Below are 22,199 nucleotides of genomic sequence, written 5' to 3'. Positions count from 1 at the left end.
TTAACCATCTAAATTTCAGCCGGTTCATTGTAAAGTTTTTTATTTATTTATTATTCTCACCTGAGCTTCTTCTTACAGTGCTTACAGCAGAAACAGTTGTGGTGCAGGACTAGCTTGTTGACCACCATTCTTTCCACTGGATACACCGGTGTTAAGCAAGCAGAACACATCTCCTTGGCCGGTGGCTGGAACTGTGATGATGAAAGCATATTTTCTTTTACAGTAACTTTATGTTGCATGTTCACATTTAGGTTTCTGCAGTCCTTTGTCATGACTGGAATTACAATGTTTTGATTAATATGTCTTCCAGTTTACCGGGGCACACTATGATAAAGGTACTTAATCTAGCAATTAACTTTTAAATTGCAAAAAAGATAACTAATGAGACAACAAAAAAGTTACTTGGTACAACTTACTGAAAAATATCAAACCTTGGACCAATGAGCCTACAAGAATTAATTGAGAACTGTTCAATGAATATGCAACTTTGTAAATAAGGTACAGGCAAATTTTAAATATTGTCAAATATGGTGAGTTTGGTGACACAAAGCTATAGTAATAGTACAGAAATGCGTAGACATCTCAGTTCATTCATGACTACCCTAGGATCACACTTACTTAGAATGCTGTCCAAAAGTATTGATCTCTTATTAGATGTCTTCAGATCATATATTTCTGTCACACTGAAATGTTTCAGATCGTCAAATCCATTTTTATATCAGACACAGATAACAATAATACAAAAAGCAGTTTTCAAATGACTTCATTTATTAAGGAAAAAAGCTATCCAAACCAAACTGTGTGCTGCTTTTTGAGACCTTTTAGTCTACTTCATGTTGTCCGACAGATCTATGTAAGTAATTTCTTGATTCTAGAACTTTGGCAATCATTTCTGGAAATAACCATACATCCACATCTAGGAAGGAGCATACAACAACTTTTTACCATTTTTCAAGCTTTCATTTATTTGATAGCTCACACATCAGAAAATACATTATTATTAGCTTTAATAGACGAACATACTTTATCAGGTGGTTACAGTAAAAAATTAAAACAGCTATAAAACAAAACTCCTCAATGAAAATACAAGATACACACACAATGGAATAAATGTCTTCTTTAGTTAACATGAATCCAGCCACACTGAGTCACTTATTTATTTTCCTTTGGTTGCCTGAATGTTACAAATACTGTTCCATCCTCGTTGGTGTTGCTCAACACTTTATCTTCAAATGGGCAACCAGATCTTTGCAATAAAGGGGATGTCATGACTTCGTACCTGGCAGGATCTCCAACTACTTCAAACAGAGCAGACGTTTTACTGTCGGGGTGTTTAGTGACAAATGTTGAAGTCACGGAAGAAACAAACACATTGCCAAAGCTGTCGCTCTCCTTATATGTTTCACTGATGGTCTTGCTGCCCATAATTCTGGTGTTTTGCTCTGGAACAGCCTTTACCTCAAGCACACTGACTTTGCGTTCTTGACTGGGACCATTTTTTGAGGATTCAGGAACAAAGGAATCCAAAACTTGATTTGCATCAGGGCAGCCTCTTGGAGCACTCTTTGTGTCTGGTTTAAACGATGACATAGTTGTTTTTTGTAGCTCAGAAGGCTTCCTTGCAGAGTGAATGGAGATGAATGATGGTGAAGATTGAGAGGAGGACTGTCTAAGTGGCGTACTCTTTGCATTTTTGAGAACTTCTGGTGACTCTTTGCTAGAATCTTGTTTGGTCTTGCTTGACACTATGCTTATTTTCCTGATGCTATTGACTGGTTGAAGGTTTTGCTCTGATTTCAAAGATTCGTCAAACAGTCCCGACAAACCTGCGATGTCAGCTTCAGATTTCAGATTAGAAACAGAGTACAAAGCCTTTTTGATTGTTTCTTCAATGTCAACAAGTTTGGCTAATGTCTGTTCCTTCAGCATCCTTATCTCCTTGCTAGCTTTCTCTAGATCTTCAAATGCACTTTCAACTGAGGAAATGCTTTCAAGATCATCGTCCTGTAATTCTGAAACTTTCTTTTCCTCTTTTTTCCATTTCTTGGTGTTTCTTGGGGTAACCATCCAAGCAGGGACATTGTTGTAAAATGACTTCAGGGAGCTAGCATCTACGCTGCAGGGCTCTCCTTCTATTTCTTGCACCTGAGACAGGATTCCTTTGAGTTCTTCTCGTTTCCTTAAATTATCAAAGATTTCCATGGCTGTCTCAGAGTTTTCTTTCATGATCTCATCCTTGTGAACTGAAAGTCTCTGCCATCTTTCCTCCTCTGTCTCCTTTACTTTCTTCTCTCGTAAAACAACCTTATCCCAGAGTTCCTGTTTGTTTTGTGTAATGTCTTTTTGCTGTGAATGGTTTGCTTCACCTGACTTATTAGTTTGTGATGTTTCCACTTGAGTATTGCGTTGGTAACTTGGAAGGTTAAGCTCATGTTCATGATACTGAAGCTGGTTATTGGCAGTTTGCCTGTGGTCACTACCATTATCATAAATCACTTTTACTTTTTTGGGCAGCAAATCTCTTTGGTCTAAATCCTCTCTGTCCTGTTTTTCAATGTTCTGTATAGCAGCCTTTAAGCTCATGTTCATGTCATGTTTTCCATCTTCTGCATAATTCTTCACGCACATTTGGATCTTTTCAGCTGCGTTTATTTTTTGGACCACGTTTCTTTGTACTTGCATTTTGTCCCTGTTTGACGTTGTTAGATGAACATTTGATTTTCTCTCTATGAGGTGTGTTTTGAGCTTTTTGTTATCTTCCTGAAGGTTTGAGTACATTGGCAGATCTTCATTTGACAGATGTGAATCTGGTTGTGCTTCATCACCATCTTTTTTTAATCTTTCATTGTTCCTTTTCCCACCTGGGGTATCCATAGAGTGTGCAAGAAACTGTTGGTTTTGTTTTGGAGAAACCCCTGCTTTGATGTTGTGTTCAACAGGACAGGTAACTTTGGGAGCAGGAGTTGATGAGGTGGTTGCTGCTTCCACAGTGACAGATTTTATCCAAAGTGGCTTTGGTGATAATGCTGGCTTCTGATTCTTTGGTCTCTTGTTCTTTTCTAGAAGTGAAGGTGAAGTTACTCTTTCCCAGCTGGATAAACTAGAATAGCCATTTTCTATGGGGTTGGGGGCTGAAATCTGTGTTGGGTTCCTTGGCTGTCCTTCACAGGTTACTGAAATTGAATGAGATAATGTTGTGTCAGATGAAGGAATAGGCACCACAACACACTGATTGTGAACATTCTTGCTCCTCTCTGAGCATGCCTTGCCTGAATTCCTGTATATCATTGCAGCTTTATAGTCTCCCTTGGATACATTTACACTAGACTTCTGAAGAGATTCCAAAGCCAGTTGCACATTTCCTCTAACAACATTTTCCTTATCTACAAACCTCTGCTCAGATGCTGCACTCTGCAGAGATTTAATGGCTGCCTTCACATCTCCTCTAATGATTTCTTCTATGTCATCTTCACTTGTCTGACCATTAAAATCACAACCTGTGAATGATGGCATTGATTGCTGGGCACAATTGCTGAATACAACTGCACTTTGTTGACAAGTGTCAAAGGAAATGTTACTTTCATGTTCCTTCTTTGCATCACTGACCTTTGGATAAGTCTTGACTTGCTGGCATCTGGAGGAGGACGAACATGTAGATAGTGCCAAAGTTGAAGAGCTTCCCTCTTGCGCTGACAATCCCAAATTGTATATTTTTCCAGGAACAATGACCTCTCGCTCCACCTGCATGCTTTGCTGCTTGGCCATTTCAAGGGACTTTTTAGCCGCTCTCACATCTCCAGATATAATCACTTCTTTCTGTGGTTGGCTTCCTTCGTCTACAGGACCATGAGATGACAGGTCCATTTCATAGATGGTTCCAGGTTTAATGATCTCCCTCTCCACACACATGCTTTGCTGTTTTGCACGCTCCAATGACTCCATTGTTGCCCTGATGTCTCCAGGTACAACGTCCTCTTTGTCCACAGTCACAGGTTGCTTCACAGCCAGCTGCTGCTTTGCTGATGATACATCTCCTGGGATTATTTCCTCTTTTGGAATACAGCAATCAACACTGACAAAGGAGTCAGATGAGAAAACTTTTTTGGTGTTTTTTACATCTCCTGGCAGCACATCACATATGGTTCTCTCGACTTGCTCTTTTTGCAGGGAGAGGCTTTTTTTTGCTTCCTGGACACCCCCCTGAACAGTTTCTACTTGCTCCTTCATCGACAGTCCATGAACAGCTTCATATTCATTTTCCTCTGTGTGAAGACTCTTCAGATACTGGAGATCACCTTTTTCAATGCAGCTTTTAAACAAATTCACATTTCCCTTCTCATTTTCATCGACTCTACACCATGTTGCAGCTCTCTGACTATTGGCAGTAGCCAAGAGATTTCCAATTGTAGTTTTTATGTCTCCCCTTTCCATAACATAACTCTCAGTCTTGATTTCACTGTTGCTGATTAGGGAATAAACTGACATTTCTCCTTTTTCGTCTCCAGTCTCTTGCATTATGATTCCCTTTTTGCAATTATACCCCTGAATAAGCAAATCATCTATCATCTGAGCAATGTTCTGTATTCTTTGATCCCTCTCAATGCTGGCAGTCATTGTTGACTCAAATACTGGAAGCTCCACTACAGTGGTGTTGATTTGACCCTTTACGACTTCTCTCAGAAGAGTAACTTGTGGCTTGATTGTTGGTTTGAGCAGGAGTTGCAACATGATGTTTCTAATGTTGCCAGCAACAATGTCTTCTTTCTGAATCTGCACACCTGTGCTGCATTCAAGGATATATTTTGCCATGTTAACATGCCTTGTGTCATTTGCTTCTATTATTATGCCACTGGAGTGGACAAATTTCATTTCATACAAGTACGAAATGGTCTCAGCCACACTGTTGGCAGTAATTTTATCCAGTGGTGTAGTCTCAAACAGCCAGGTAGTACACTTTACATCAGCTTTTGGTATCTCCTCAATAGCTTGTGCTGAGGTATCTTCAGAATCCTTGATCTTGTCAAGCGGCTGAGATTCAAACAGCCACGTACAGCGTTTCACATCTCCGTTCTGGCTGTCTTCTCTGTGGACTGTTTTAACTGGGCTCTGCTCCTGATGTTCTCCTTTAAGACTGTTAAGGGTCTGATTCTCAAAGAGCCATGTGGAGGTCCTGACATTCCCCTGCTGCACATCAGTGACACTAACCATTCTCGCAAACCTCTTGCTTGATTGGTCAGATTCAAATATATTTTTATTTTGCTGGACACTGCTGCCTCCAAAGTCTTCAGTAACCCAAACCGAAGGTTCATCTCGATCAGTGAGGGAGTCCAGAGGTTGTGTCTCAAACTTCCATCTGGCTGATTTTACATCCCCTTTCTGGACATCTTCCTGTGTAACAGCTCGAATCACATAAACTTCATTTTCCGCCTTGATGGCATCAAGTGGTTTGGTCTCAAACATCCACCTTGCCCCTCTCACGTCACCACTCATGACCTCTTCTTTTTTGACAGTGGTCACCTCATGAAACTGACCTTCTTTGTCTCTGATGGCATAGAGAGGCAGGGACTCAAACAGCATGGTGCTAGATTTTACATCAACATTGCTTATAGGTTCTTCCACAGACTCTGACTTCTCCTCAACCGGTTCCTTTTGGATTTTATCCAGTGAAGAGGTTTCAAAGATAAACCTTTTGCTTTGTACATCTCCAGTCTCAAGAACTCCAACTCTCTCCATGCTTACTCCATGCTCATCTTGATCTTTATTAAGCTGGTTCATAGGACAGTTCTCAAACATCCATGTAACTTTATGCACCGAACCTTTTTCAATGTGTTCACCTTGGTGCTGTCCCTCAGTTGACATAATTTCTGACCCTATTTCATCAAGAGATTGAGACTCGAAAAGTTCTTTGACACGTGACACATCTCCTGATTGAAAGTTGACCTGGCTGATGCATCTCAAATTCTGTTGTGCGTGTGAATCTTTTCTTATTCTGTCCAACGTTTCAGTTTCAAATAAATGTTTCACTGTTTCAAGAGCAACCTCTGGTTTGACAGAGTCCTTTTTGGTGCTGCACAACTGCAGATTGTATGGCTCACCATCTCTGATGCTGTCCAGGGGTTGTGACTCAAAAAGCCAAGTCATAGACTTGACATCCGTGTCAATAAAGTCTTTATCCTTGTTTTTTTCCATTTTGTTGTACAGCATATCCATCGGTTTTGTCTCAAACAACCATTTGCAGTTCTTGACATCACCTTTGCAAGGTTCTTTTTCAACTATAGAGCTTTGTTCTGTTGGATTGAACTTGCAGTGGATTCCATCAATTGTCTGGGTTTCAAAAAGCCACTTTGCTGTCTTTACATCACCTGTGTTGTCCTCCTGTCTGGTGATGCCTTTGATAACCTCAACATCTTTTCCATCTGCCAGCTGATCCAAAGGCTTAGTCTCAAACATCCACTTGTAGTTTTTGACTTTCCCCCTGATAAATTCCTCTCGACTGACTGTTGTGACCTCATGAAGGTTTCCAGAGCTGTCTTTTATTGCGTATAAGGGGGTGGTCTCTATCACTGCCTTGTTACCAGAAAAGGTTTCCTGCCTCTCAGCCATCTCCTCTTCTAACTGAGCAATTTTACTCAAGGGGATCGTCTCAAAAAGTTGTTTGAATCCCTTCACGTCAACCCTTTCAATCTCTTGTTCTTTAAATGAAGTGTTTTGAAAGCTGCCATTTTCAAACATGAGCTTTTTGCCTTTTACTTCCCCCTGTTCGTCAGCTGAAAGGATTATTTTTTTCAGACACCTTACATCATGGCTGTCACTAAGAGCTTCCATGGGCTGAGTTTCAAACAGCCACATAGAAGTCTTGACATCTCCCCCAATGATTGCTTCTTTCTCCAGAGACTTTTCTCCTGCAGCTGCCCGGGGTTGCATCTCAAACAACTTCTTTTTGTTGAAAACCTCAGCTTCTCCTGAGTTGTCGGCCGCTATTCTTTCAAATGTATCTACTCTTTCAACTTCTTTAATTGTGTCAAATGACTGGGTTTCGAACATCCACCTTTTCTGGTCAACACCTCCCCTGTGCCCCTCCTCCAGAGATATACCCCGGATTATTTTCACTCCATCACTTCCTTTATTAATCATGTCCAAAAGCTGAGTTTCAAAAAGCCACCGGGCAGTGTTAAGTTTGCCGCAATTGATCTCCTCCCTGCAGATGGATTTAATCTCATGGATATTGCCACTGTTGTCTTTGATGGCACAGCATGGTTCTGTTTCAAAAAGTTTGACGGTTTTCCTGACATCTCCTTTCTGCTCCTGAAGCTCAGATTTCAGTTTCAGGACGCTACAGTCTTCGATGGAATTGCATCGCCCTAAGTCACTCAGTGGTTTGGACTCAAAGAGAAGCCGATTCCCTCTTACAACGCCAGACTGTATGGGTTCTTTCAGAAGTGCCTCTACCAGTTCACCTTCTTTGCCTTTGGATTTACTGAGAGAATCTAATGGCTGTGTTTCAAACAACCATGTGGATGTACTCACATCCCCTCTGACAGACATCTGTCTTTTAGCTGACATGTGTTGGGTGCTGTCAATTTGCTCAAACATTGTAGAGGTACTTCTGACATCTCCACCTTTTAGCTCCTCAGTATCCAAGAGTTTTTTGGTTTCATGAGGATCTCCAATGTTGTCCAGAGCCCAGTTCTCAAAGATCCACCTCATAGACTGAACCTCTCCCTGATAAACTGTGTCTGCTGTCTGAGTGTTCTCTGACTGCACTGCATTCATTATCTCATCATCAATAGCGTCATCAAGACTTCCTCGCATGTCGGGGTGGATATGTTTGAAGAGCCTCTTCAGCTCACTCTTCTGTCGTTGCTGGTAGAATGTGGAAAAGGTCTCTTTAGGTGGAGGCAAAGGGAGGCTATTCAGAGTGACTGTCCCTTCATAGTCAAAGGGTCTTGGTGGTACAAGAGGAGGCGGGGGAGGAGGCAAGTCATTTTCATCATGAAATGGTTGTGAAACTGTGATTGTCCTTTGTGCATCAGCCATCTTGAAATACATAAAAAGATAAAAGAAACACTATGAGGGCATAATCATCAAAAACTAACATTGAAAAATTTATATAAATATATGTATATATATATATGTAGTTATAGAAGCCATACTGTACCTTTTATTATGTTCATATGTAGTTTTTCACAGCAAACCATCTTCTATCACATCAAAGTTAAGAAAAGACTCAACAGCTGTTAGTAGGCACACTTCACACCCACACACAGAGGGCAGTACTTTAGAAAGGGTATACAGGGCCATTGTCTGGGCCCTGAGACCAAATTTGTTTTTGTTGCTTTTGAACAGTTAAGCCCAAAATGAATCATGGCTCTGGCTTTAGGTTTAAAGTAATATGTTATTCCTAACTTGAATCTGTAGGGAGAACTAAAGGTTAGGGTGATGGCATGCAGGCCTTCTGACCTGAAAGGCTTGGAGCCCATTACCAAAGATACATTGGCAAAAATACCAGTAGAAACATGCAAAATGCTGGTCAGAAATTATAAGAAGGGTTTGATTACTGTAATGTCAATGAATAATAATAAATAACAGTATTTGTAAATACTTTTCAACATCCCAATAGGGTCAGGGTTAATAAAAACAGGTAAATTATCTTTCTCAAAATGGAGACACCTTTAGTTGGTTTTTATGAAGATAATCTTAATATTGATAATAACAATCATTTTAAATCAAAATTTACCAGGGGTATGAATACGTTTTGGCTTAACTGTATAAATGAATGGATACTTCACCAACATTTCAATTCATAGGTTCACAAAAAAAGCTTATAAGACTATATCGACTGAGGTCTATTAATTCTTGGGATTTTCATCTAGATAACAAATATGCATCTATTCGTCAACAGTAATGTCATAACCCCACCTATGACCAAACCCTTAACCACAATCGCTGGCATAGTTACTATACATTTTTTTTTAAAGATTTTTTTTGTGGCACTAGTGGCCTTTATTTTTCCCTGTATTATTTGACAGTAGCTACACAGGAAATGAAGGCAAAGAGAGAGAGCGGAAGACATGCGGCAAATGTCGCTAAAGCCTCTGTATATGGATCACGCGCTTAACCCCCTACACCACCAGCCCTGCGCCCAGTTACTATAAATGTTTAGAAATCATGCTGTGTTTACAAGGAACCTTTTAGAAAGGAAACATACAAATATTGTTGCAGAATACATGTTTTTTAATTTGGAGCAGGACCAAAAACAGTGAAGTCAATGTGTGCCTAACTGTAAATCTGTTATTAGCATGCAGAAGCAAAGATTTTGTGGGATGAGCACCAAAACTAGCTCCATCTCAGGGGCCCACATCCTGATTTGATTTTCCTGCAGAAACAACAGAAGTATCTAATGCAAATCTCTACATGTGATGTGTGAAAGTTTCTCATTTTAGTTTAATTAAGCCTCAAATATTGTCTGATTTTTTTGCATCTTGTCTTTTTATTAAAGCTATATGAAACAGTAGAACGTTTTTATTATGTACTTATGCATTATGGTATTTGGTTTGTTAACTACAAACATATTGATTTTACCTTTAACTGAAATGTATTTTCTGGACTTGGAGGGTTTGCAGAAACACAGATAAGTGAAACCTTGATATATTTCAATTTTTCTTGTTAAGATCTTTGAGATCTAAATTTGAAAAAACAAAAACTCCAAATATGAAAGTAATCAGTTATTAGTGTTTTAAGTTTCAGTTAGCCTTATGTTTTTATTCAATAGTCTTGCTACCATACATGCTTTGTGATACATGCCCTTTTCTGATTTTCTGTTATGTTAAAATTTTTTGGCGTTTCTGTTTAATATGTCATGCAGCACACATTAGTAAAGAAGCACTCTATTACATAAGGGATGCGAAATAAACAACAAATTACCTTGCTGGTTTTAGCCCTGGTTCGTGGAGTTCCCTTAGATTCCTGCTAAACAGAAAAGTACAACTTAAGACAGTGGGTTACCAGTGAAACGGTGAATAAATGTGAGCATGACATTCATTTTAAATCTTTGGGTTGTTCTAATTTTTCTCTGCTGAAGCCCTCGGCCTCATTATATGGGGAGGAATTAGAAGCATTTCAGGAACTCACTGGCTGGTTTGAGCCTTCCACTGATTCAATGGCCACTGTTCTTGACAGATATAGAGCTAGTTTGTCTTTCACAGACGAGGAAGTAGATATCCTGTCTCTCGTTTGCCCTGTTGAAGTACCTCCTTTGCTCAGTGATGAATTATATTTGTCATCTGCAGAGAAAACAAAAAATGTATATTTAGCCCGGATGAAGAAATAAAATGAATTTGGTCTAGGTTAATTTTTCTGGTTTAGATTTCATGACATCCACTTTAAAAGTTGGATAAAACTAGGCCAGCAGATTGCATCTGTGGTCTGTAAAATGTTTCTTGATAACAGGTTGTATTTATGGACACCCTCAAAGTGTGCCTATTCATGGTGACAATGGTATCCATCTTATCGCTGCTGCAGCTTCAGGTTACCTTACAAAAGCTTGTGCATTTTCATCATTTAGTGAAAGTAGGAAAAATGGCAGAATAAACAAATCAGCTTTGATCCTAAATAGGCCCACACAGCATTGCTGCTGTCTGAGACCGTCACTGGACTGCATGCCAAGGGCAGCCTATAAAGCTCAGGAGAGACAAAAAACAACAACTGCGAGCTCAGCTGGAGTGACCCAGAATGTTTGCACATTTTTGGTGTGAGCTCTCTGCTGTCAAACCTTCAACACCTGACCCGAGGAATGTAACGGTTTGACCTTGTAAATATCTTGAAAATGATCTGTCGTGTTTTTAGACCTGAAGATGTTTTTAGCTTACAATGATACCATTCTTCGGTTTGATTGAAATCAATTGTCATTGGTTTGTGATCTGTCAGTTCATAAAAAGCATACTAAACTGAGTTAAAAATATATGTAAGCTTTTTAAAGAGAAATTCTACAAAAGGTTATAAGCAGTATTATCTTATCTGCAGTACATTCCTCTCTTGGCCTTTTTACATAGTATGAATTTCAGAGTTTTTGGACCTGGAGGCTGAAGCTAACAGCTGGTTCAAGAAGGGAAAGGCCAAAGTGGACTTCCAACGTCTTAAAACAATATAAAAAAGATGAAAGCGGTTTATGCCAAGCTGTTTTATGAACCTTTAGAGGGCTGTCGAATGTGCATTTTGCATTTTATATACACAGGAGGATCTTTCTGTGCAAAACCCAAAAGAAGAACAGACTCTTCCGGTCAGATATAAAAGTAATCCAGGTTAAGAAGGAAAACTTTTTACAGAGTACTACTGCTTTTTTATAAATTTTTACATCGCTTTACTTTCTGTTTGGTTGTTACTCTGACTGGGACTGCTTCAGATGTTCCATTTTCAGTATGTGTTTCATACAGGAAGGTTATTGTGTAAATAATTATTGTCTTCTGTGTAATCAACCACGCTTTAACAGCATGACAACAGTATAAAGTTTCATAAAAGAGCATTTATAATATCTGTTTTCAACAACAAAACAAAACTTATTAAACATTACAAAAGTTTAAAGTTCAACAACTAGGGGTGCTGCATAGATCATCCATCTGTAACTAATGGCCAGATTGAAACACACCTCCCTTGTCACCCAGTAAGCCATGTCAGGACAAAAGGATGGACCTCTGAGCTGGCGCCTCTCACGAGCCTGGACTTAAATCCTTTTCATACATGAGTGGACAGAAAGAATGATGCTACCAAGGGCCTTGTGTGTTGAAATCCTGGTCCACCAAACTCTGAAGTCACTCATAATCCTCTGTATGTTCACACCTATGTACTGATTTGTGAAACCAGTTGGTATCAAATCTGTACAGATAAAATGGGTTTATTGGAAATCTAAGTATGTTCTATGTGATTCCCAGGTTTTTACGGCAATTTCCGCCCACATCTCTTTAAACAGGGCTCCAGGAATGGAAAGAAGCTATTACTGGCACGTTGATGGGTGGGTGTTTTCGACTGGCAGCTGTGCAAATGGTGGTGAAATGCAGTTGCTATTTGTTCTTCATCAACTTCCCCGCCATCAGCTGTTCAGGGTTGTTGCCACATTCACAGACTGCAATAAAAACCTTAACACAAAAAAAACTGCTCATGTGGAAGGGATTCCTCACTATCTAGGTACCACATACGTACTGCTGAGTACCTCCCAAAACTATAAGCTAAGTTCAAATATACTGCTTCCCTGCCTATTTTATTACAGACATTCTAACCCTTACTTCAACTAGAGATAATGTGCAAACTCTGCAATTGACTTTACCAATTTTCAGCTTAATGGGCCATGACTGTCAAAAACCTGGTCAAAAACATGTGAATAACATCAACCTGCTTATAGCGACATTGAATGGAAATTATGCAAAGGCCACAATCTGAAACATTTACATGTTATTGATTAATAATGTTTACTGTGAGGCAACCAAGTCAAAAATACTCAGTGTGGAAGCTGTTCCCGGGGGAAGAAAAGTCCAAGTTAGTAAGGTGCTTAATATGAAGAAGAGAGATGTAAGAAGCTATTTGAAAGAAAATTGTACTTTCTACAACCTGTCTGTGGGTTAATCAAGTTGTCAGAGAGCAAGACTCTTTTCGTCGTAATCACTCATGTGAGATGGTAAAGCCAGTTTAAACTCTCTACTGAAATAAATGTTTTCCTTGTTTTAAAATTATATGTCCCTGCTTCACAGGGAGTGCTCACTCAGCAGCCTGGCATTGCCTCTTCAGGTATCTAATTTATGGCCACTCAAAGCAGGGCGGCTTAAGTAAATCTGTGCCAGCATTGTTCTTTGACCTTGTATTGTAGTTCTTAAAGAGATATGCGAATCCGGTATAAAAGCTTTCCGAAAACCACTGATTGGAATATGGCCACAAAATTTGGAGCTGTGCATCTCTAGTATTATCATGTTTAGATAATCAATTGAAAGACCCTGTCTGAACGTCTGGCAATCTTTGCATTCATAAATTTCAAAGGAATTGAATACAATTCATTAAAAAATTAAACATAAAGGCACTTTGTTACTCTTGCAGCTCTGATTTTGGTTTTACAACAAGGGAAATAAATCCTTATTTGCTGTTCAAAAGGGGCAGCCTTACAATGCAACATTTATATACAACAAAACATATTTTGCATCCCTTCATTAGAGAGTTAACAAATCCACTTTTCACAAGATTTTTCATCAACACCTTGGGCCAAGTAATAAAAACGATAATAATAAAAATAGCTAGTGTACGTCTCATTAATCATGCATTTCTCTCAGAATATATTTACATCTGTTAGTATTAGAGCAACAGTATCATTCTTTGCTATAATGTCCTATTATTATCTCTCATTCAGTCTAACTGAATGTATACTTACTGAAGGACCATCTAGCCTTGTTCAGAGTGTACCTCCCTGTGTATCTCTGCTGTAACCGACTGTTCAGGCCCCTGCGATGTGCAGTTCAGTCTCTCTTCTTGTGGGCCGATGACTGAAGTCTTTCTAGTCCTGTGGTCTCGGTGACAGCTGATTTTATCTGTCCCAGCGTTAGGACTTTGGCTATTTTGGGCCTGTGGGCTGGCTGGTGCTACAGGACTGAGTCAGTCACCTCTGTTGGTTAGTGATAGACTGGGACACCCCACCACCTCCCTTTCCCACAGCTACATTGTCACCCACTATTACTGGCGCTGGGTGGGACCCTGAGAGTGTGTGTGTGTCAGTGGGTGCCTGGGGGGGAGGATGTTAAAATAACACAAAGGAAGTCACGGAAGGCTCTATTTCGGCCTAGTGGTCGAGACTACAAATCCTTTCATAGATACAGTGCCTTACAAAAGTATTCATACAGTGTAAACCTTTTCACATTTTGTTACGTTACAACCACAAGCTTTAATGTTTTTAATTAGGATGTATGTGACACTGTAAATTAACACTATGGCACTCTGAGTCAACTCTTTGTAGAACCACGTCTCACAAGTCTTTTGGGGTATGTCCCTACTGGCTTTCCAGATCTAGAGGCTGAACTTTTATACATTATTCTTTAATAAACAGGTGAAGCTCAGTCTGATAGGATGGAGAGTGTCTCTGAATAAGAATTTTCAACTCTATCCTTAGAATACCAAATAGATTGAGGTTGGTCCTTCTCACACATAAACATTCTGTGATCCAAACCATTCCATTGTAGGTCACTCTGTATGTTTAAATTTGTTGTCCTGCTGAAAGGAGATCTTCCACCCCACTCTCAAATCTTTTGCTGACTGCCTGAAGTTTTCTTGCAGGATTGCCCTGTATTTAGCTCCATCCGTCTTCACAACTTCTTGGATCATCTTCCTTGACCAAAAGAATACCCAAAGCATGATGGTGCCACCAGTTTCAGTGTAGGTATGGTGTCTTCTGGGTAATGTATGCTTTTGGCCACTCATATTTTTGCATGTAAAACAGAAAACTAAATTTGGGACTCATTTGACCTGTTCGCTGTATGCTCTACTTGGCTTGTGGCAAAATGAAAATTCTCTTTATTTACTAATGTTCTCTGACAAATCTCTGTAACATGAAGACATTTAGTTGCTCCATGTTTTATTTAGGGGTATCAAACTAAAATGAGTCTCAGTAAAAAAAACATGCCACACTCTTCAGGTGTTTTTTGTAAAACAAATCTTAAATGACATTTATAATTTTCCCTCCAACTCGTATGTATGTACATAAAATCCAAATAAAAAGCTTGAACCTTGTGATTGTACCATAACAAATACCTGTATGAAAAGGATTTGAATACTTTCAACGGTTCCTGAATTAGGATGTATATTTCTCCAGTTTTTTTTATTTATTTTAAATATCCCAATTTTCTGTGCTCTTTTTTTCAGATAGTACCTCATGCCTCTAAATGCTAACTCACACAACCACCTTTCCCTTACTCATACTAGAAACATTGCAGGGTAAAGACGTCAGAGTATCTAAGCAGCATCAGTTCCACTACTTCCAGGGCCAAGGTCTGCGTGACAGTCAGAGCTGTCAGAGATGGCCTCACTCCTATCTTAAGCTTGTGTGCAGGACACATAGCTATGTATTTACACCGCAACATCCTTGCCTTTATTTAGCTCTTTTCCTTCCTCGGTGAAACAACGCAGAGGTCACTACTCAACAACCTTTTTCAAGATTCACCCTATGAAACTTAAAAGCCCACTAACCTTAATAATGATATATTTACATCTATTTGAATCATTTTATTGTATTTGTAGATATTCAAGCACTGTTGTTTGATGCACACATTCAAGTGTGTACACCCTGATTTCCAAGAACTGCCAATAACAGATACATGAGCTGTATTTTAAAGTATAGGACAGCTGGCTACACACTCACACACCAAAGTGTGCATATAAATCATGGCTTTGATGGTTTAGACAATGATCCCACCTCCCATGTTAGATGTCAGTGAGTATAATCTCAAGATGAAATGCCAGTGCTTACCGTGTGTGTGTCTCGACAGTCTGTTGTAACCTTCTGGGAGGCCGTTAATGGCCTTTTGACCGTCCACCTGGGTTGTTCTCTGTGGGTTGACAAGATGTTGTTTCTTTTAAGAATGGAAACTGTTTATGTTGCTATCAGGTTAATATTAGAGGATCCCATCAACACGGGTGAAGTGAGTCAGTAGAGACCTATGCTAAAAGACCAAGAATGGAATGTGTATGATGTTTAAGGAGTATTGCGTGTGTATTTTAATTCACGCTGGATGGTTTGATTAATTTATTCAAAAAGACAAAAAAAATTTCCTGTGCTTGTTGATAATGAAGGATTCCAGCAAAGTGAAAACTCGAATGCAATCTACGGATTTCTTTACATAGTAAAGTCTTAACTTATTGGCTCAGATTCTTTTAAAAAGAATATGTGTTCGATTTTTTCAAAGTCTTTAAGTTGACTATGAACCTGACTGACTGAAATAAATGTAAATAGATTTGAATTTAGCCTGATTTCCTATGTAAGATGCCTTGAGAAGAATTTTATTGTGTATTTATGCTAAATACATTTAACAAACAGAACAGAAATGTCCATTAAATTATTGAAAACATTATTGTAATGTAATTTCCATGCATATTCAAATCTTTTGAACTTCACATTTTGTTGTGTTACAACTGCAATTTAGGTGTTTTAGTAAGATTTTTAAAGCTTTTGCAAACAAGGGTGCCATGCATTTGTATTCAGCTCATTTACTCTGAGCTCCCTATAAAAATCAATTGCAATCCATAACCTTCAGATGTCACCCAATTAGTAAATAGAGTCCACCAGGGTGTAACCATAGTCTAAAAATGGAACAAAAAAGAGGTTTACATCTGCAAACCAACCAAGAAATGGCCATCCACCTAACTGAAAGTAATCAGAGAAGCAGCCAAGAGGCCAATGGTATCTCTGGAGGAGCTGCATAGATCCACAGCTCACGTGGGAGAATCTGTTGAAAGGACAAGTATTATTAAGGCACCACATATATCCGTCCTTTTTGTTCTAGACATCCTGTCTACTTTTAAGACTAGGTTTAAAACGTTTGTTTTTGATAAAGCCTATAGTAAGAGTGGTTTAGGTTATCTTAAGGTATCTCTGTAGTCATGGTGTTATAGGCTTAGGCTGCTGGAGAAAATACTGACTTCACTCTGCTAAATTCTCCTACTTCTCTCCAATTTTGCATTGTTTGCTGTTATTTCGGCTATTGTTCTTTCTCTCTTTTTTGCCTTCATAAAAGTTACACCTGGATTGGTATTTATGTTTAGCTGTTGCACCCTCTTGGGGACGTTCGGCTTAGTTATTGCTGCCAATAACTTTATGTTCTCTTTCTATAGATAATACACCTGTCTCTGTGTTTTACCCTCTCTTTCCTAGACAAAGAAATTGAAGGAGCCATTGCTGCAACTAACTGTATACTGTTATCCTTTAGATTTTACAACAATCTCAAGCTTATATGCTGTGTTTCTGTCCAAGATAAAGCCACTAAAGGAGCCACTGCTGCCATCAATTTTTACTTATTCCTGAACATAGAAGGTACGTCAGTGTTCTGTATTTTTTGTGTGCCTGCTCTGTTTTCTCAGTCAATCGGTCGTAGCGGATGGCTCCTCACACTGGGCCAGGTTCTACTGGAGGTTTCTCCCTGTTAAATGGGAGTCTTTACTCTCCACTGTTACCACATCCTTGCTCAGTAAGAGGAATAGCTGCAATCGGCTGTCCACTGATGCTTGGTGCTCATTCAGAAAGAGTTATTGCTGCAAAATCTGTGAATGAAGGCAGTTGGCTGGCTTTTTGGCCTTAATAACTAACACTGTGCACCCCATAACACACCATCACTACAGTAAAGCATTGTGGTAGTAGCATCATGCTGTAGGAATACAGTCTTTCAGGAGGCCAAGTGAGAAGCTGATCAGAGTTGATAGGAAGATGAATATATACACACTATGCTTTTCAGATTTCCATCTGTAAATAAAATTGAAAATTGTGTACCCTTTTCCTTCAACTTCACAATGAAGCATGACACTGATGTCTGTTTATGGGCTTGAGTGTTTGTGAAGGTATTCATCATGACTTGAATTCTCATGCAATAATAGTAGGCACTGTCTCTCACCTGAATTGTAGTTTCCTTTAGCGGGGCGTTATAAATTCTCCCGTCCTGCAGAGGACAGTCTTTCACTGATTTACTGTCGCCTGTGGACAGGGAGTTCAGCCGAGGGCTGCTGTGGTAGTCCTGCTGTAGGGTGGCCTTCGACTCAAACAGGGTACGCAAAGCTCTGGTGCCAGAAATTTCTCTCTGAGGGATGAACTCCATGGATTTACTCCTGGACAGATTACTCCAGAATCTCCCAGTCTCCCTCTTGTCCAGCACCTTCCAATTACCATTCACACAGGTTTCTGAATCCTAAAGACACAAGATTATTTTTAGGTGTTTTTTGGTACATAATGCAATCATGTTAAACAGAGTCTAACCTCGTATCCTTGCTCTTCTTTTTCTGAACTCCTTAGGTCTGCACAGCTTTGGTAGCTGTTAGAAAAAAAGAATTATGACAAATTTATTTGCTGACATTCGCTGGGTTGTAAGAATGTCCCCCAGAATGTCCTCCCCAAGTGTGGACTTACTGCTGAACCAGCTGAGAGACAGACTTCCTGGTCCAGTTACCTGCTGATGTCATGACCCAGGACATTTCCTGAGTGCCAGAAAGACTCCTCAAGGACTGAGTCCTCCTCAGGCCAAATGTCTCCATAGCAGTTTTCCTATCAACAGCTACCAATGAGGAAAGATTTCTGCCTTTAAATCGTCAAACTGCAAACATTTCACTTTTGATCATGAACAGTGTTACATTTAAAGCTAATCAATGTCTTTTGAACTGTTTGTTTAAATGAAAATCTAAATCACTAGCCAATCAATCATGAAGCTAAGGTTTAACTTTACTGGAGTTATTATGTAACAGACTGAGACACTGACAGTCATATGACTCTGTTAATGTTTATAAACTTTGGTACTTCCACTGCAAATGAAGCTGTATCTCATTGCATCTAACTGTACAATCAGTGAATGATTTAGACTTTCCAAAAACTCATAAGTTTCATAAAGACAAAGCTGCGTGCTGCTTTAAATTACAAAAAATGCATATTCCTTCCTCAGTGAAAATACATATTCACAACTATATTCTAAAGCAATGCATTCCTCTCAAGAAACATTAAAAAATATTGCAGTTACAACAGCATTTATGAAATGACACATATTTTTTCTGACAAATCAGAAGAAAACCTTATACCTGAGAAGAAGAAGATGATGAAGAAGCAGCCACCTGTGTATCACTGTCCTGTCTGATTTGTGCTGTTGGAGCATCTCTCACAAGACACAGCAATTTCTGCTGGCTAAAGTCCTTTCACACCTTGTGATTCAGGAAAACCGGAAATGACTTTTTTTTTATCATAGCATCACCTGATGAATTGTTCTGACCCTGACCAGTAAAACACAAGGCAACAATATACTAAAAATATTCTTAGATTTCTGGGAAAAGGTCATTTTCCACATTTTGTCACAATAACTACAAGCTGTAGTCTATTTTGTGTTTATTAGAACAACACAAGTGGTTCATAGGTCCTGGGGGGGGTTGTAGCTTTTGCTCGGAGACTTACATTTTTGCCTATTGTTTTTGCACAATACTTTTAAGCTCTGTCAAACTGGATGGAGAGTATCTGGGGACATCACTTTTCAAGTCTCGATTCTTTTTCAAGCCACAGATTCTTAATTGGATTTAAGTCTGGCTATTTTAAGTTACAAATTAGTGGTAATATAAACCAATAGTTCTCAGTCCTGGTCCTCAGGACCCACTGTCCTTCATGTATTCAATGTATCGCTCCTCCAGCACACCTGATTTTAATTATTGCATTAGCCTCCTCGGCATGCCATGAAGTGCAGGAGAAGCCTAATAATAACCAATTCATTTAATATGTGTGCCAGCAGGGAAACATCTTAAACATGCAGGACAATTGGCCCTGAGGACCAGGGTTGAGAACCACTGATCTTACCCATTCCAGTGTAGCTCTGGTTGAATGTTTAGCATTGTTGTGGGTTTTCTTCCAGGACTGCCCTATATGTATCTTCCTTCATTGTCCCATCAACTCTGATCAGCTTCCACGTCCATGTTGAAGAAAATCACAGCATCATGCTGCCACTCAGTGGGGATGATGTGTTCAGGGTGATATGTACTGTTTGCTTCTTGCCACACTCAGCATTTTGCATGGAGGACAAAAAGTTAAAAATGGGTCTCATCTGACCAGAGCATCTACTTCCTCATGTTTTTTGTCTTTAATACAACTACTAATTCCAAACGGGACTTCTTGTGACTTTCTTTAAACAATGGCTTTCTATGAGCCACTCTTCCACAAAGGCTACATTTTTAAAAACTAATATTTGACCCATGTGAATTCTCTCACATGGGGTGTGGATCTCTGCAGCTACCTGGGGCCTCTTGATTGCTTTGGTTTAGGTGATATTTTTAGACTGTGGCTTTAACAGTGATCTGTGATATCTTCTAAGCTTGAGATTTTTGTATTGTATTCTAACCCAACTCTGCATTAAACTTGTCCACGGCTGCTGTCTTCATGGTGCTGCTTGTTCACTAATGTTCTCTAATAAACATCGGAAAGCTTAACAGATTGGCTGTGTGCTTGGTTCTTTATCATCTTTTCAACTTTAGCCTGACCCTGGACAAATTTCAGAAGACACTCTGCCTTGTTCCAGTATAAAAGAAAGCTCCTCTATCCGTCCTCAATGACTCCTGTTTCCCTGACATTTCACATCATGACGATCCTAGAGATACTCTTGTTGGCCCACCTGAGTAGGCAAACAAGCACCTTTAAGGAGCCCCTGCAGTTTGCTTTGTAGTAGTACAAGAAGAACACGAACAAGAACAAAAACAAGAATTTCTTATTATTTTTTTTTATTTTAACAAAATATTTATTTACATAATTCAAATAAAACCATGTTACACAATGTCAGAAGTAAATATAGTAATTACATTAACAAGTTATTAGATTGCAACCCTCCATTTGAAATGGCGCACAGCACTTTTTTAAAACCCCCTCAGTTTTGTAAACTCTTCTATGGCCTCGGTAGCTCTGTGAAAACAAAATTCCAACGTTATCCTAGCTTTCACATTGCACTTCCACAGAACCACGACATCAAGTTGAGGTCCTGCCTGCAGCTCGTCTCTCCGACATAAATAAGTAGCCATTTTTGCCTCTGCCAATGAAAAATTTAAAATCCGAGACTGAAAACTGGTGGCTTTACTATAATATACACCATAAATAAAAACTGAATTGGTAAAACACACTCCGTAAAGGCTGAAAACCTTTGCTAAAAAAAATAAAAACTCAGTCTCACACACTCAACAACATGAAACACGCTCTCAGACACACTGCAAAAAGGACACTCATTTAAAACCCCAGGTTTTATGACTGATAAAAACGAATTGGTCGCGACGTGAAGAATCCGCCACTGTAAATCACCAGTTCGTTTTCTTTTCAGAGGTTTATAAAGCGTCCACCACTGCAGTTTTTATCCCTTGAGTTTTTCTGTCCACACGCTGACTGCTCTCGTGCACAGAGTTCTTTTATTGAAGATTCTCAAAGTCCGGGTCCAAAAAGACTTTCGGGAATCGGTCGAACGGGTCAGGCAGACGCTCCCCCTCGAAGCGCAGCTTCAGAAGGCGCATTTCCCCGGCCATTATCTTATCTTTTAGCAGATCCAGGAAACGCCGAACCATCCTGGCGGACCGGATCTTTAGCAGGGAACTCACTTGCTCTGTGTCAGCAATATCCGGTCCTACCACCGCCACCAGCTTTCCTACGGTCACTGTCTTGGACCTCCTCAGCACCTCTGACAGGCCAGGGACCGTACTCCCACTGACGTCCAGTCTCGCTCCATGGATTATCGGTTCTTCTAAAAGCCAATGCAGAGAATTGTGTTTTTGACCTACACAGTAAAAAAAACAAAAAACGCACGATTTAAAAACGCTCTGATAAAAACGAGGGAGCCCTTTTAACTGTAAAAACCTAAAATCGGTCAAAAACAGAGCAGCATCCAGCCCCGAACCATTAACACGTCTGAAAATGCAGCTGGCCACTTCCCTCCACACAGTATCTGGAGACCCTAGTAGATACTTCTGTAAAAAACGAATACGGAATGAGGCCGTCTTACTGGCCAGGTGGACGAGGCCCTGTCCCCCCTCCTCTCTCGGTAAAAACAAAACAGACTGCGGCACCCAATGTAGACCGCTCCAAAAGAAGTCCACCATCGCAGACTGGATTTTTCCCAACAGGTCCGGTGGCGAATCTAAAGCAGACAGTTTATTCCACAACTGTGATGCAACCAAGTTATTCAAAACCAGGACACAAAGAGAACAAGGAAGCACTGATCCAGGAGTCCTTTCGATGGGAAAGAAAAGTAAATGTTAATGGATGTAGCTCCTTTAGTCGTTTCACCTAGAAAGAAAGAACAGATAAACTCTGAGCCAGTTTTCAAGGTTAGAGTCTGAAAGAGAGCACATAGAAAGGGTTAAACACTGAAAGACAGGGCCATGTGGATCATCGGTAGAGGCTAAGCATTAAGTTGTTGCCAGCAGAAGCTTGGACGATGCCCCTCTCCAGAAAGGTGTCACAGGGATACACA

At 39.7% G+C, this 22,199-nt stretch overlaps 1 protein-coding gene across 4 annotated transcripts; it reads right to left on the bottom strand.

The window, feature by feature from the left end:
- Window positions 1–938: 938 nt before the first annotated feature.
- xirp1 (xin actin binding repeat containing 1) lies at window positions 939–18,874 on the bottom strand. Of its 4 annotated transcripts, XM_047369036.1 has the most exons (9): window positions 18,796–18,874; window positions 18,137–18,281; window positions 17,987–18,041; window positions 17,628–17,918; window positions 15,494–15,572; window positions 10,132–10,283; window positions 9,925–9,969; window positions 3,607–8,037; window positions 3,036–3,173 (listed from the first exon to the last, which is right to left on the bottom strand). In XM_047369036.1, exons 2-9 carry the CDS (start codon window positions 18,259–18,261, stop codon window positions 3,171–3,173), a joined length of 5,181 nt encoding a protein of 1,726 aa, XP_047224992.1. In that variant the 5' UTR covers window positions 18,262–18,281; window positions 18,796–18,874; the 3' UTR covers window positions 3,036–3,170. The 4 variants fall into 4 exon arrangements, with proteins under 4 accessions (XP_047224988.1, XP_047224990.1, XP_047224991.1 ...); XM_047369032.1 differs by having other exon boundaries at window positions 939–8,037; XM_047369034.1 differs by having other exon boundaries at window positions 939–8,037; window positions 9,925–9,966.
- Window positions 18,875–22,199: the final 3,325 nt, after the last annotated feature.

Source organism: Girardinichthys multiradiatus, chromosome 6, assembly GCF_021462225.1.
Source record: "Girardinichthys multiradiatus isolate DD_20200921_A chromosome 6, DD_fGirMul_XY1, whole genome shotgun sequence".
NCBI classification, from domain to species: Eukaryota; Metazoa; Chordata; class Actinopteri; order Cyprinodontiformes; family Goodeidae; genus Girardinichthys; species Girardinichthys multiradiatus.
Note: the sequence above shows the minus strand (reverse complement) of the source record. Positions and strands in the feature narration are given on the sequence as shown.